The sequence below is a fragment of the Haliotis rufescens genome, unplaced genomic scaffold (genome assembly GCF_023055435.1).
Source record: "Haliotis rufescens isolate VD_foot unplaced genomic scaffold, xgHalRufe1.0.p SCAF_17, whole genome shotgun sequence".
Taxonomy (NCBI): Eukaryota; Metazoa; Mollusca; class Gastropoda; order Lepetellida; family Haliotidae; genus Haliotis; species Haliotis rufescens.
In genome coordinates this window covers 1,507,667-1,522,268 of record NW_025963857.1, presented here as the reverse complement: position 1 = coordinate 1,522,268, position 14,602 = coordinate 1,507,667, and the positions used below count along the sequence as shown (strand labels likewise).

Below are 14,602 nucleotides of genomic sequence, written 5' to 3'. Positions count from 1 at the left end.
TGTACTTTGAGAAGAGATGTGGGAACTAGCGATATACCCTAGTGCCTCGATATAAGAGCTTTATATGTCTTGTTATCTGGCTTATATTATATATGTCATATAAATAATCAACAGATGGATACCAATTGTTTAAAATTGGCAAACGTCATTGTCATTGACCCAGGTTCGATGTGGCACACCCGGAACACTAGAGTTTCAAGGTGAAGATCATCTGTTCTCAATATCTTGTATGGCCACCATGAGAGTCAAACACTGACTAGCATCGTCGTCCCATGGAAGCAGTCAGATCCCGAATTGTGGCCTGGGGAATGTTCACTCACTCCGCCTGCAGTTCTTGTGCCAACTGTCGGGGGTTATGTGGTTGTTGCTGACGTGGTCGCAGTCGCTGATCCAGTGCATCCCATATTGGGTTTTAATCTGGAGGGCCGTGGCAAGGCCTGGATGTTGTGATTCCTGAAAAAGGCTGTTGTCAGTCTTCTCGTGTGAAATCCGGCGTTGTCTTGATGGAAAATTACATTCACTAGCAGCATAATGGGAAGGACTTGTGGCCGAAGAATCTCAACCGTGTAATGTTGTGCCGTTAAACTCTCACATTATCACATCACCACCACCAAATTTGTCCACTTCCTGTATGCAGTGTCGTGCATAACATTCACCGTGACACCTGTAAACACGACGTCTTCCATCCGCAAGGCGAAGCATAAAACGTGACTGTCACTAAACCAAACTTGTCTCCATCGCAGTTGAGGCTATGCTCTGTGACCTTGACACCATTGACGTCGCCGCCGACGATGTAGGTCCGTCAAGCGCGAATACCCTCGCGCAAACGGTTCCTGACAGTCTGGACTGATATCCTACGCAATCCTGGTATTGTCAGTTGTAGAGGTGGCCGTGGTGGTTCTTTGAAGTAGGTGCCGTAGCCGTATGAATCTGTCCTGTGCTCTAGTTGTGATACGTGGCCGACCGGATATGGGAAGGTCACGTGCTGTCTAACGTGGTAGTGTTTTTGCATTTTTTTCATCTTTTCACCAAATGTCTGCAGTACCTCATTCTTTCCACACAAATCAATCCCAATCCTTGCAGAAACTACCAAATTTGGTATTAATGTTGCATGGATGTCGGCAACACTGTCAGATATTTACTGATGTCGGCAACACTGTCAGATATTTACTGATGTCAGCAACACTGTCAGATATTTACTGATGTCGGCAACACTGTCAGATATTTACTGATATCGGCAACACTGTCAGATATTTACTGATGTCGGCAACACTGTCAGATATTTACTGATGTCAGCAACACTGTCAGATATTTACTGATGTCAGCAACACTGTCAGATATTTACTGATGTCAGCAACACTGTCAGATATTCACTGATGTCGACAGCACTCTGTCAGATATTTACTGATGTCGGCAACATTCTGTCAGATATTTACTGATGACGGCAATATTTACGATTTTACTTCTTCTGCGTTACTTTTTTCGCAGAGTATATCACCTAATGTACACTTCATTGGGAGTTGTGAGTGTTTTCACGTACTGTACATTCTGGAGCTACACACGTCATCTCTCCGTACGGAAGCAGCGGTCAATGAAGATATAGGTTCACATATAATGTCAAGTCAGTTACAGACAGTTGCGATAGAGTGAAATTATGTTAATGTTCACACTGACAGATAGTCTGGTCTGGATACTGATATACCTAACTTCTTTTATATTGTCAATGTATTAGTCATTTGGACACTCGGAATACACGATTTCATTTCTCCGTTTGTTGTTTAACGCTGCACTCAGCAATATTCCAGCTATATGACGGCGGTCTGTAAATAATCAAGTCTGGACCCGACAATCCAGTAATTGACATCCAAGTTTGATTGGAAATGTAGGATCCTTTTTGCTATTTTCATGTTTTTTATTTTTTTGCTCGGTTTCTTGCAATTATTCGTAATAAGCGACAGCGTGAGAAACTGACTTTGCTCAGACCTGAGAACAAGAGGGGCTATTATAAGAATGGCAGGCTCGTCATTGAGGACATGCCAGCTACTACTCTGGAAGGTGATGAGCATCAGTTGTCGGCTCCAGTTGCAGATCGCGACTCAAGTGGAACATCGTCAACTGTGGATCAGGAGCGGGTGCTGCCGTCAAGGTCGAAGGTTATGCAAAAGCATATCTTACATTGCAAGGAATATAGAAGCCACAAAAAGGTTCAAGTTCGGGAGGTATTCGGGAGGTATACTTTTGATACAATATTCACTCGTAAGACATGTTATTGATGTTCGATACAGAGAACATGTTATTACTATTCTGTTGGATAAAAGTATGTTTGGTTTCAGTAGAGCTACATTATGTGTGTTTACATATATCCATCCGTAGAAATCGACCTGGTGTGACAACAAAGATAGACAAAATGGGGTAGAGATTTTGCTGTATTTTTTATTGAGTACACTGTAAGAGTACCCAGCTGTTTCTATCATTGTACTTGGATTTGTTTGTTTATTTGTTAGTTGTTTAACACCGCACTCAACAATGGGTTGCTGAAGAGCTTTTGTACCCCGGATCTTCACGGACTATGTGGAGAACGATGTTATTCACCATGCTGAAAGTAATATTTACTTTGTAGAGTTATTTACACAATTTGAGATGGAAAGATATTCATGTGATAAATTACTAAATACCTTTGAAAAATCTTTTGAAAACGTGTTCAAATTTGAACATACATATTGTGAATGGAAGATTTGGAACTGACTATCAAATCGGTGACTGTACATTTATTACCAACATTACCAACATTTATTTAGTTGGTTTTAACTCCGCTTTTAACAGTATTCCCGTTATATCACGGCGTTGCAGCTAAACGTTGGAGGAAAGCCCCAAGTGATGCAGGCCTCAGACGTTTGCCACTTCGATGAAACCCCGACCCGTGAAGATCTGGGGAAGAATAGGTCTTCAGTAACCGTAAAAGGCGACTATGCTTGTCGTAAAAGGCGACTAACAGGATCGGGTGGTCAGGCTTGCTGACTTGGTTGATGCATGTCATCGATCCCAATTGCGTGGATCGATGCTCATGATATCAATCACTGGATTGTCTGGTCCAGACTCGATTATTTACAGACCGCCGTCAATGGGCTGTAATATTGGTGTGCGGCGTTAAACAAAAAACCCAAACCCAAATCGATGTAACCCACGAGCACGGGTATGGTGCTGACAAACCTAGCAACATAATAGGGGCGAACCGGGGTTCGAACCCACAATCAAAGGTTTCTGGTGTGCCCAAGGGAAGCAACTCTGCACAGCGAATCGCTGCGCTTTAGACGACTGGGCCACCCGTGCCCCCTATTGGACATTTTGGGTTTAGTTCTGATATATATTATTGTTTAGCATCGAGTGACATGTTCCCCGATGATGATAAATGGCTCTGTAAAAAAAACTGAACGATGCCATAATTTAAATGCGTTCAGAAGAAAGAAGATAACTCCTACCTTTTTAAGTATAATAAAGTTTGCAAGAATACAGATAACTGTGTGGAATCAAGAAGGATCAGTTTGCACAATGTAAAAGGAGTGACCTAGAAAATGCAGCAGCGGTAGACTCTAAACGTTTCTGGGACAAGATAACGCGTGTGTCTGGACGACCGCAACGACCCAACCCTATTGATATACAAGACTTGGGGGACTATTTCTCGTCGCTGAATTCTGAACCAGTGGGTGTTCAGGGTAATCTTGGTGAGGTGGGGGACATGTGACATGTGACACGTGACATGTAAGAACTAAGAATTGACGTATCAGGATCCCAAATCACCAGATCCGAACTTTGAATAATGTAAATATTTTTACATAAAGAGTAATTTTTACATTAAGGGTTGTAACAAGAGTTAACACGTGACCCATAATGTAAAATTATTTACATTAAGAGTAATTTACCCAAGTCGCCCGATCCCTTGTCGCCTCTAACGACAAGCATATTCGCCTTTTACGACAAGCATGGGTTGCTGAAGACCAATCCTACCCCGGATCTTCACGGGTGGAAATACAAGAAAACAGAATCAAAATTGCGATAGCACCGAGAACAAGCAAAAACAGACGAAATTTAATCCTGTATAGTGTTCCGTCCATTTTTCTGTTACTTCCTGCTCATCACGTCTCTGCTGGTTCCATCCACATCATCTAAAACAGAAAACTTTTCAAGACTGATATGACTATAGAAAAAGAGAAAAATATCTGTACGTCATTTGTTTCCATTAAGAATACAACTCATTCAAGAATGCGGTGATCCCACTTAAGGTCTTCCAGGCTTAGGGCATCCATTAGCGTCTTCCTTAAGAGCTCATGAGATAAACGCGATGACAAACAAGCATTTCCATAGTCATAGGAAATCTCAACTAAAAGTAAGCATGTGTTTATGAATCATTTACCCATAGTGACGATACTAGGTGTTTGCTAAAAGCTGAGTGTATCCTGCCTCACCGATGATACCCATCACAAACACATGCAAAGGCAAGTCAATTGTTTACCTTAGCAATCACAGGAACATATGGTTCAAGGCAAAATAGGGAATTGTAACGGACATAGTTTTCCCCATGGATGCGTTAAATTTGGAAATACCCCCCATTTGTCTACCGTAACCTCTTTATGGAAGCTTTACTGAGTTTTTTTGTTGTTGTTTTGTTTGTTGTTTAACGTCGCACTCAGCAATATTTCAGCTATATGACGGCGGTCTGTAAATTATGGAGTCTCGACCAGACAGTCCAGTGAGGGACATATGAGCATCAATCCACGTAATTGAGATACTATGACATGCATCAACCATGTCAGCGAGCCTGACCACCCGATCCCGTTATCCGCCTCTTACGACAAGCATAGTCGCCTGTTACAGCAAGCATGGGTTGCTGAAGACTTATTATACCCCGGATGGTCACGGGTCTGTACGTTGTGGCCCTGATCAAACAACAAATGACGCTCTTTGAAATCTTCATAGAAAGAGCATGCTCGAGTATACCTCAAAATATGTGTTATGTGGACACCAAAGACTTCAGCAGCTGAAATATTGCTTGACATAAAAGGGAAAGTTGGCCATTGGAAAGTTGAAGTCACCCTCTTGTCATGCATTAAATACTACATATCATGTAATATTTGTTCAAGGAAGGACTATGAGAAGACTAGACCCACATGATGCGGTATCAGTTGGGACGTACTGTAGTGAGAGTCTACGTTATTTCGCGAGTTCAATCAACGGAACTTGTACCTCATATGTTGTGAAATGTAGTAGACTAGTGCTTCTGGAATATTGCTCGACATAAAGGAAAGTTAAGTACTGGACAGTTGAAGCCATCCATTTAGTCTTTGTGGAATGTCTGTGAATGTTGTTTTGCGTCTCACCAATATTGAAACTATATCCTGGCAGCCAGCAAACGCTCTCTCTAATAGTCCATGGAGGCGGTATAATTCTTAAGTGTAGATATTGCACAGACGTAGACTTTACCTGTCCGGATGGGGATATTCTGTCACGGGTATGCACTTTCCCTCTACACCGCCAGTGAATGACACCCACGAGGCGATAATGTCCTACACCACTAATAACATAACAAACACATGCAAAAGCAAGTCAATTGTTCAACTGAATTAGACATAGGGAATTGCATCGGACAGTCTTGTCACTGATGCATAACATTTTGAAATGTCATTCAAATGTGTACCGTTAATCTTTCTGAAAGCTCTACTGAGGCCTAGAATGTTGTAACCTTGATCAAACCACTTTTGAGCAAGAATCGTATCACCTGAATATACTTGGATATATATTCATGTCATGAAGGCTCAATTATAAGGGGGCGGTCAGGTAGCCTGGTGATTAAAGCGTTCCCTCGTCACGCCGAAGACCCGGGATCGATTCCCGACATGGGTACAATGAGTGAAGCCCATTTATGGTGTCACCCGCCGTGATATTGCTGGAATATGGCTATCACTCATCATACTCACTCATGTATAAGGTATATGTATTGTGTAAAATGTTCTTCAAATGTTTCAGATGGCGACCTCTCAGAAGCTAACGGAACATTTCCTGACCTGTACAATATGCACAGAGGTGTTTGATAATCCCTGTACGCTTGTGTGCAATCACACCTTCTGTCGAAAATGTGTCGTCAACTACACAAAAACCAGACCAGAAGCCATCAGTGCCAAGTCCCTCCTCTGTCCATTCTGCAACAAAATGACGAAAGTGTCTGCCCCTGAGAGACCAGTGGAGGAGTGGGCGGATGACGTCAAGCCGACCTTTATCATCCAGGGACTCTTGGACTCGTTTGGTCCAGGATCTACGGGTACAGTAGTGATTGTGCCTCAACAGGATGCAAACTAATTTACTGAGATTTGATATACAAAAAGTAAATTTAACTGAGAACTTGTACCTACATGTATTTCTGCATAGGAAGGTGTATGTTTAATTGTGATACTTGTTATTATTGTTGCTTCACGTTTGTCCATGGTGGTTTTGGTGTATTTGCCGAAATTCTGACAGTATGAATTCATAGTAGATACATCCTCATCTTACATGGTGGCAATGTCTGCAGTAACAATATCACCTAGTTCACATGAGCTGTGTGAATATTGGAGAAGAGCTTGGACAGATGTAGATTCAACAAATAACATAGAAAATCCATTGTAGTGAAAATAGAATAATGGTTGAAATACACCACATATAGATGGCTCCTCTTCTCCCCACGATACACACACCACATTGAAGATTAATGTACATTTGCAGATACAGCCTCCTGCTGCTACTGTAGAGAGGAAGGGGAGATAACTCCAGCTGTTGTTTGGTGCTTGGTCTGTGATGAGGCACTCTGTGACAAATGTACTGGAGCTCACAACCGCATCCCGTCATTACGGAAACACAAAGTCATTGACCTCTCCGGCGAGGTCAAGGTCAGAAGAAGACGCAAGGTGACATGTAAAGAGCACAAGGACGAAACTATCAAATATCTGTGTAAAGATTGTAAGAAAGCTGTTTGTCAGATATGCTGCACTATCTACCACAGGAAATGTGACTCGGTCGTCACACTCGAGTCGGAAATGATGGCTGTGAAGACAGAGCTGGTGAAGATGAAAGAGACTTTGTCAAGGAGAAGACACAAACGAAACACAGAGGTGCAGAAAAAGAAATCAGTGATGGCAGAAGAAATACGTCAACATTCACAGACGGAATCCGACATCAAGTCTGCAAGTCTGAAGGCAATACAAGGGATAAAACTCAAGGAACAGAAACTTCTAAATGAACTGAAAGAGATGTCAGACAAACACATCAGACAACTGAAGGCAGACATCAAGTCAGGTGAGATGTCAGTACAGATGTACCAACAACAGGCTGAGCTGATAGACCAGGCTCTACAATCTGAGTGTGACATGGATGTGTATGAGATGTATCAGGGATGTGAGGCGGATGATGTGGAGGCTGTCGGAGACGTAGATGTGAAGGAGGGAGGAAGAATAACCGGGGTCACATTCAGACAGGACACAGACAAGCTGAGTAAATCTCTGGACGATCTACAGCTGGTTAAGATAGACGTCATGTATGAGGGTGTGCTGGACCTGAAGTCTACTCCTGTGTTACAGGACACCATTGATGTCAGAGTAACAGGGGACAGTACCACATCATCCCCAAGAAACGTGACAGTGATGGTGGTGAATGACACAGATACAGTTGTAGTCACCGACCACAACAACGATAGTGTGAAGTCCTTCTACACCAGGAATAACCAGACACGTCACAGTAAACTCAGTCTGGGTGGTAAACCACGGGGTCTGACAAAGTTGACACACAACCAGGTGGCCGTCACTGTCCGGAACATCAAACTGAATGTAACAGTAGAAGTCAACCCTGACCTGGTGCTGCTGTCAACTATCAAAACCAGCAAAAAGTACTGGGGCATAACGTCCCTGACACCATCAACACTAGCAGCTAGTTCCCGGTATCCTCCCTGTGTTGATATCCTGGATATGACGGGAAACGTTCTGAGGTCAATCAGTCCACTCCAAAATGGTATCAACATCTTAAAAAGACCCAACTATCTCTGTACCACGAGGACAGGAAACATCCTGGTATCAGACGGTGGAACCGAGTGTTTCGTGTGTTTGACCCCCGAGGGAGATGTGGTGTTCACCTACAGCCCTACAGGAGACACAGCACTGAAGTATCCCCAGGGTATCACAAGTACCAGCACGAGTGACATCCTGGTGACTACCTTCTACATAGAGTCATCCATCTGACGGAGTCAGGACAGTTTGTCAGAAACATACTGACACAAGAGGACGGTATCAACCACACCCAGGGTGTGTGTGTAGACGGACATGGCCACGTGTATGTTGGTATGAGAAGCGAAGGAGTAATTAAGGTGTTCACATGTAAACACTGACAACGTGTGTTTGTGACATACATATGTGTGTAGAACTCTCTCAGGTTCCTGTCGTCTTTAGGAAGGAATTCATAAAAGCCCAAACTGTATGATACTGATTATCCGCAAGTTGCCTTATGGATAACGAGATATAATTTAGGCTATCTCAGAGCTGTTTTTTTGTGTCAACCTGTGTGGGGTGTGTCAGAACCTAGAAAATTTGAAACATTGCAACCCCAAAGTCACGGCATAATGAAACGATGTATTTTTTGTGTGAAAATAACGATATGTCTGTAGTATTCTTTTCCCCGTTGACGGTCATACATGTTTTGATTTTACTTGTATGTGTTATAAAAATATATGTTGATAGACGTGAAATTGGATCTGTATCAATATATTTTTAAAGTTCTGCAAGTGCTGTTTTGGACTGTCATGTTTCTCTCAAAATACATCAACATAGTGAAGTAATCAGGATTGCCGAGACTCGTGGTGGACGGTCATTCATTTTTTACTTTCACTTTTGCTTGCTATTAATCATTGTCGATAGACCTGAAATTTGATCTGTGCATATATTTTTAAAGTTCTGCAGGCTCTGTTTTTGACAACTGGTAATTTTAGAAACGGCTTCTATTGACATCCACAATGATTCATACTTCCATACTTTAAGAAGTGAGTCAGTATGATTTTACGCCACTTTAAACAGTAGTTCAGTTATATTACGGCATGCTATCTTCATGTGGGAGGAGAGCCAGAAGAGATAGAGACCTGAGACATTTATTAAGTTTGTGAAACCCACCAATCCACGATCGTATGATTTCAGCACGCTTTGCACAGACACCCCTGTCTTCCCCTCGCATCACCTTCTCTTCCTCACTGAAAGACACCCCTGTCTTCCCCTCGCATCACCTTCTCCTCCTCACTGACAGACACCCCTGTCTTCGCCTCGCATCACCTTCTCCTCCTCACTGACAGACACCCCTGTCTTCCCCTCGCATCACCTTCTCCTCCTCACTGACAGACATCCCTGTCTTACCCTCGCATCACCATCTCCTCCTCACTGACAGACACCCTTGTCTTCCCCTCGCATCACCTTCTTCTCCTCACTGACAGACATCCCTGTCTTCCCCTCGCACCACCATCTCCTCCTCACTGACAGACACCCCTGTCTTCGCCTCGCATCACCATCTCCTCCTCACTGACAGACATCCCTGTCTTCCCCTCGCATCACCTTCTCCTCCTCACTGACGGACACCCCTGTCTTCCCCTCCCATCACCTTCTCCTCCTCAGTGACAGACACCCCTGTCTTCCCCTCGCATCACCTTCTACTCTTCACTGACAGACACCCCTGTCTTCCCCTCGCATCACCTTCTCCTCCTCACTGAGAGACACCCATGTCTTCCCTTCGCATCACCTTCTCCACTTCACTGACAGACACCCCTGTCTTCCCCTCGCATCACCTTCTCCTCCTCACTGACAGACACCCCTGTCTTCCCCTCGCATCACCTTCTCCTCCTCACTGACAGACACCACTGTCTTCCCCTCGCACCACCATCTCCTCCTCATTGAAGAGATACCCCTGTCTTCCCCTCGCATCACCTTCTCCTCCTCAGTGACAGACACCCCTGTCTTCCCCTCGCATCACCTTCTTCTCCTCACTGACAGACACCCCTGTCTTCCCCTCGCATCACCTTCTCCTCCTCACTGACAGACACCACTGTCTTCCCCTCGCACCACCATCTCCTCCTCACTGAAGAGACACCACTGTCTTCCCCTCGCATCACCTTCTCCTATCACCATCTCCTCATCACTGTCAGACACTCCTCTCCTCTATGCCTCCATCTCCCATCTGGGATTTGAACCCACGATAATAGGATCCAGGCACTCCTGACTTACGCAGCTCTGCACATGGTGTTTAGTAACTCTTCAATCCTTGAAAATATTGGACCTTTGACTACATAGGCTATTCTTCTCCTTAAAACACACCGTTACCGTTAATACTTTGACAAAACATTCTCAAACAAATTATTTGAAAACTTAACCAGAAATGTTTGTCGCCTGTATTTACAGTGTTTGAGTCGTGATGTGATGTACGTGGATTATGATTTCTGCTGCTGTTGCACGTGCGCAAAGGCTTCGTCGAGAGCTGATCGTAACGATACGAGGTTCACGACTCTATCCAATTACGTGGGGACCTAAGCGTGTACTTTTGAAATCGCTTGCACGTTTTAAATACACGGTAACTAGAATTAATGGGCCCTGACAAGGATATATATTGCACACACAATGCCATTTAGAAAGTGTAACAAATGTAACATATTTGGGATAACACTTTCTTTATTAAAGTATAGATTCTCATACGTTTTTTAGTTGAGTCCCGTCCGGGATTCCAACCCACACTGCCAGTGTTATCCCAAATATATTTGGTACAAGGATTTATATGTTTATCTGATCCTTAGTTTCTTCTCGTCAAAGGTTTATCTAGCTTTTTTAAACGCGAACATTGTAACAGGTAACAGGATGTAACACGACATTATGCATATCACGTTCTGAGCTTTTAAGGATTTTGGATATTGGAAATGATAAAATAGCTAATTTCACTGTGACGTGTCGCCGTATCCGAGGTCAACTATCACACGTCATCAAATCATACTAATCGGATTCTAGCCACGCTGGAGACACATGCTCCGATAACATTAGTAATCATTCACTTGATTGTCAAATAAGAACTATAGATCAGTCTGTTCCGAGTGACAATCAACCGAAATGTTGGTTCAATAGAAAGTGTAATTGATAGCCAACCACATTCTTAAAAAATAATGGAGCTCTTAAACAATGGAGGACGTCACAGATATATTTGAATACGAACCCGTGGATCGATTACACTGAACCAGGTTCTATCTGGATTAACAGGGTTTAACGGTTTACAATTACTGCGTGCATGTTGTTTTACGGCTCAGTCCGCAATATTTCAACTGCATCTTGGCAGCCTGGGCCAGAGAAATCAGTGATTGACAGCATGAGCAACGATGCATGCTGTTTGGACACGGTGCGACACAATCGGCAATGTCACACGTCATACCAACATACGACAAGCAAAGTCGCCTTTTACGGCAAGCATAGGTTTCTGAAGCCCTATTCTACCCTGGATATTCACGGTCCGGACGTTTGGCCGGCCAAGGCATATCATCCACGTGGTTAGCCTGCGGGAAGTCCCGTGTGATGCGCGTGGTGTGACTTGTGGCATTGCCATGCTGAAACGGCGTTGAGGTAAGGGACACCATGCATATGCTGAGCAGGAATCTCGCCCCTGTAGCGGATCGCATTCATATTGTTACAAATAGGAACAAGAGCTGTGCTATGACCGTGTGCAGTTCCATCCCAAACAATTCCAATCCAGCTCCTTAAAAACGATCTCTGTCAGAAACACAAGCGTCAGCATAACGTTCCCTTCATCCGTCTATACACCCAACGTCGACCGTCACCTCTGGAGAGTGAAAAACAGAATTCGTCACTACAGAGCACGCTCTGCCATTAACGTCGAGTCTAACGCAGACGTGCACGAGCCCACTCTCGACGTTGGCTAGAAACTGGCCAAACGTATGGCCCCTGGATCTGAGACCATATTGTCACAGCCGATTGCGAACAGTTTGTTAAGTGCAGTCACAGTTGATGGGAGAAAACGATTGCGTAAATGTGACGTCCCAATATAGCGGTTTATAGCTGGCGTTGTTAGACGTGGACGTCAACTCTCGGACTCCAGTTGCATTGTAACGTTCCCTCGGACGTTGTACTGGCCTCACGGACGCACCAACATGTAATGCAACGTCTGCAGTACGCATGCCTACTTGCAACATTCCGATGGCTCTGTCACGAGTGTATTTGGGGATTCTTGGCATTTGTTTTAAAGATAAACGTAGGAAAAAGAATGTGTTTTCCGGTGTTTTCTCGTGTGTTCTAATAAGGCACCCTAACATTCATGCATACGTATTTAACTCGTGCGACGATCGTGCGTTTCGCATGTTTACAGGATTTGGGTTGTTATTGTAATAATGCCGTTATTTCAAGGGAACTGTTCCATGAAGAAATTATAGGTTTGCATATTATTAGCTAGATCATAATTTTGTTGGTAGGTGTGACTGTGGCAACGGCATGGCCATGTCAACGCGAACTGAGTCCAAATGTTTGCATGTTACTGCTGGGGCGAGAGAGAAAATGGAGCTGAACCTTTGGGTTTCGTAACTCAACATGAAAGATTCTCAGTAAAGTTCACCAACATACAGTTGACGCTCCTGGAAGTCAGCTTGGCAGGCCCATAACACGATAACGAACCACTTCATAAGTATGTTCCTTCTTTACTGATGATAATAACTATAACCATAGTAAATTTTGCTGCATAGATTAATATTGACATTTCCTTATCATTGTACTGCATCAGATATTCTTCTAAACTGTCAGCGAGTGAATAAAGTGTGATCAGTTCCAAAGACCTGCGATCAAATTAAGGAATAACTAGCACAAAACTGAAGGTGAAAATATTTAATTTGCATACCATTTCTTAACATACAAAAGTGCTCAATTAATACAATGTGTACACGGACTTCACAGATACGTGCTGGCCATAATAACCAAGATCGAGTAGCAATGAATTATGACATCTGAACATAATTTATTCCGGTATGGTAACAAATTTATACAATTTCATATCACCGATTAAGAACACTAGTCATGTGGCATACAACCGATTTACCAGATGGATCCATGGAAGGCTAATAAACATTATCGTCGTCCTGTACCATCATTTGTGGTAATTGCAACAAGGGAATACTTTCCATCTGAAGAAGTGGCAGAATTCAAGTACTATAGACCACCTAAATACATCAATCACTTATGATTTTAGGTCATACATTAGACACTTATGATTTCAGTTCATACATCAGACTTATGGTTCTACTGACAGATAATGTCTGAATGCGTCTTGTGAGATATAATTTTGCCTTAGGAACTGCCACTATAGTTAAGAAGAAATGTCAAAATAATATGTAAATACATGCACAAGATTATGTGTTGACATATTTTAACGAGGATAGTACAGGTCAGAGCTGTGGACATATTCTCACAATGTTATTTATTAGATTCCCTGAATCATAAATCTTATAATATCCCATCAAGATCCTGGCTATTGCATGTCCATTCAATTGCGATAAATACCATGGACCAACTGGACATGATTGCTTCGATTAACAGGATTACGTCAGCAAGGGTTTTGTCCAATCAAAAGCTCAGCATGTAATTTATTTCGCAAAACTGGATTTGTCTCCAGATATGTATGTGCAGCAGCGCAGAGTGAGTGGGAAGCCATCAATCATATTCTGTTGATACGGTATCGTGCCATCAGTCATACAGGCCATGTGTCATACAGCTTATAACAATATAGGATGTGCATGACAGGACCACAAATCCCCTGCCTTCTACCTGTCAATATGAACTGTTCCACACAGATCATTAACTGTGTTTATGTTTAAGTTTGAAATTATAGGGAACACCAGGATTATAATTATGAATGAACTTGTGCTAATTCATTTGCAGATTGTAAGAAAACAAATTGTACATCAGAAAAGTAATTAATAAATTAGTATGGTTTATTCAACATGATATTATAAATAAGAACCATATTTAACAAGAATTAATAACATAATTCAACATTCAACGCATCATAATGGCGGATAATGGGTATCCAAGCTTCAATAGGTGACCTGCAGCATCAAGGAACTGGATTGGACTTTTCCTTCCTTGGTGCAGTTGATCTTTCAGTATCTGGAGACTATTGTCAACCTCACGGTAGATCAGCTTTCTACTTGGTTCAGGTGCACCAAGGTTGATCTGCGCCAATTCACCTTGTCAGCTTTCTCAATAATTCGGAAGATACAGGGTGTTTATCATAATAGAATGGAGATATGATGGCCTTGGTAATTGGAAGAAGATTATCTGTTAATATTTGTCTGAAATGATTATTCAAAGATCACTATGAAACCTAAAATGGTTACAATTACGGAATTAATAAAATAAAATTTGATTCTGACCAGAACAAATATATTGAATGTTATAAAAGAACACATTCATGACACCTGATACTTCAGATTTAGTATAAATTCATGTTTAAATGGCATTATGTAAGAATTATGCTCAATTCGTATCCTTTTTAAAAACCCTTTAACAAA

General features: G+C 42.6%; 1 protein-coding gene across 1 annotated transcript; it reads left to right on the top strand.

Moving 5' to 3' along the window:
• Positions 1–4,282: 4,282 nt before the first annotated feature.
• LOC124120680 lies at positions 4,283–8,258 on the top strand. Its single transcript, XM_048397310.1, has 3 exons — positions 4,283–4,384; positions 6,022–6,313; positions 6,754–8,258. Exons 1-3 carry the CDS (start codon positions 4,340–4,342, stop codon positions 8,256–8,258), a joined length of 1,842 nt encoding a protein of 613 aa, XP_048253267.1. The 5' UTR covers positions 4,283–4,339.
• Positions 8,259–14,602: the final 6,344 nt, after the last annotated feature.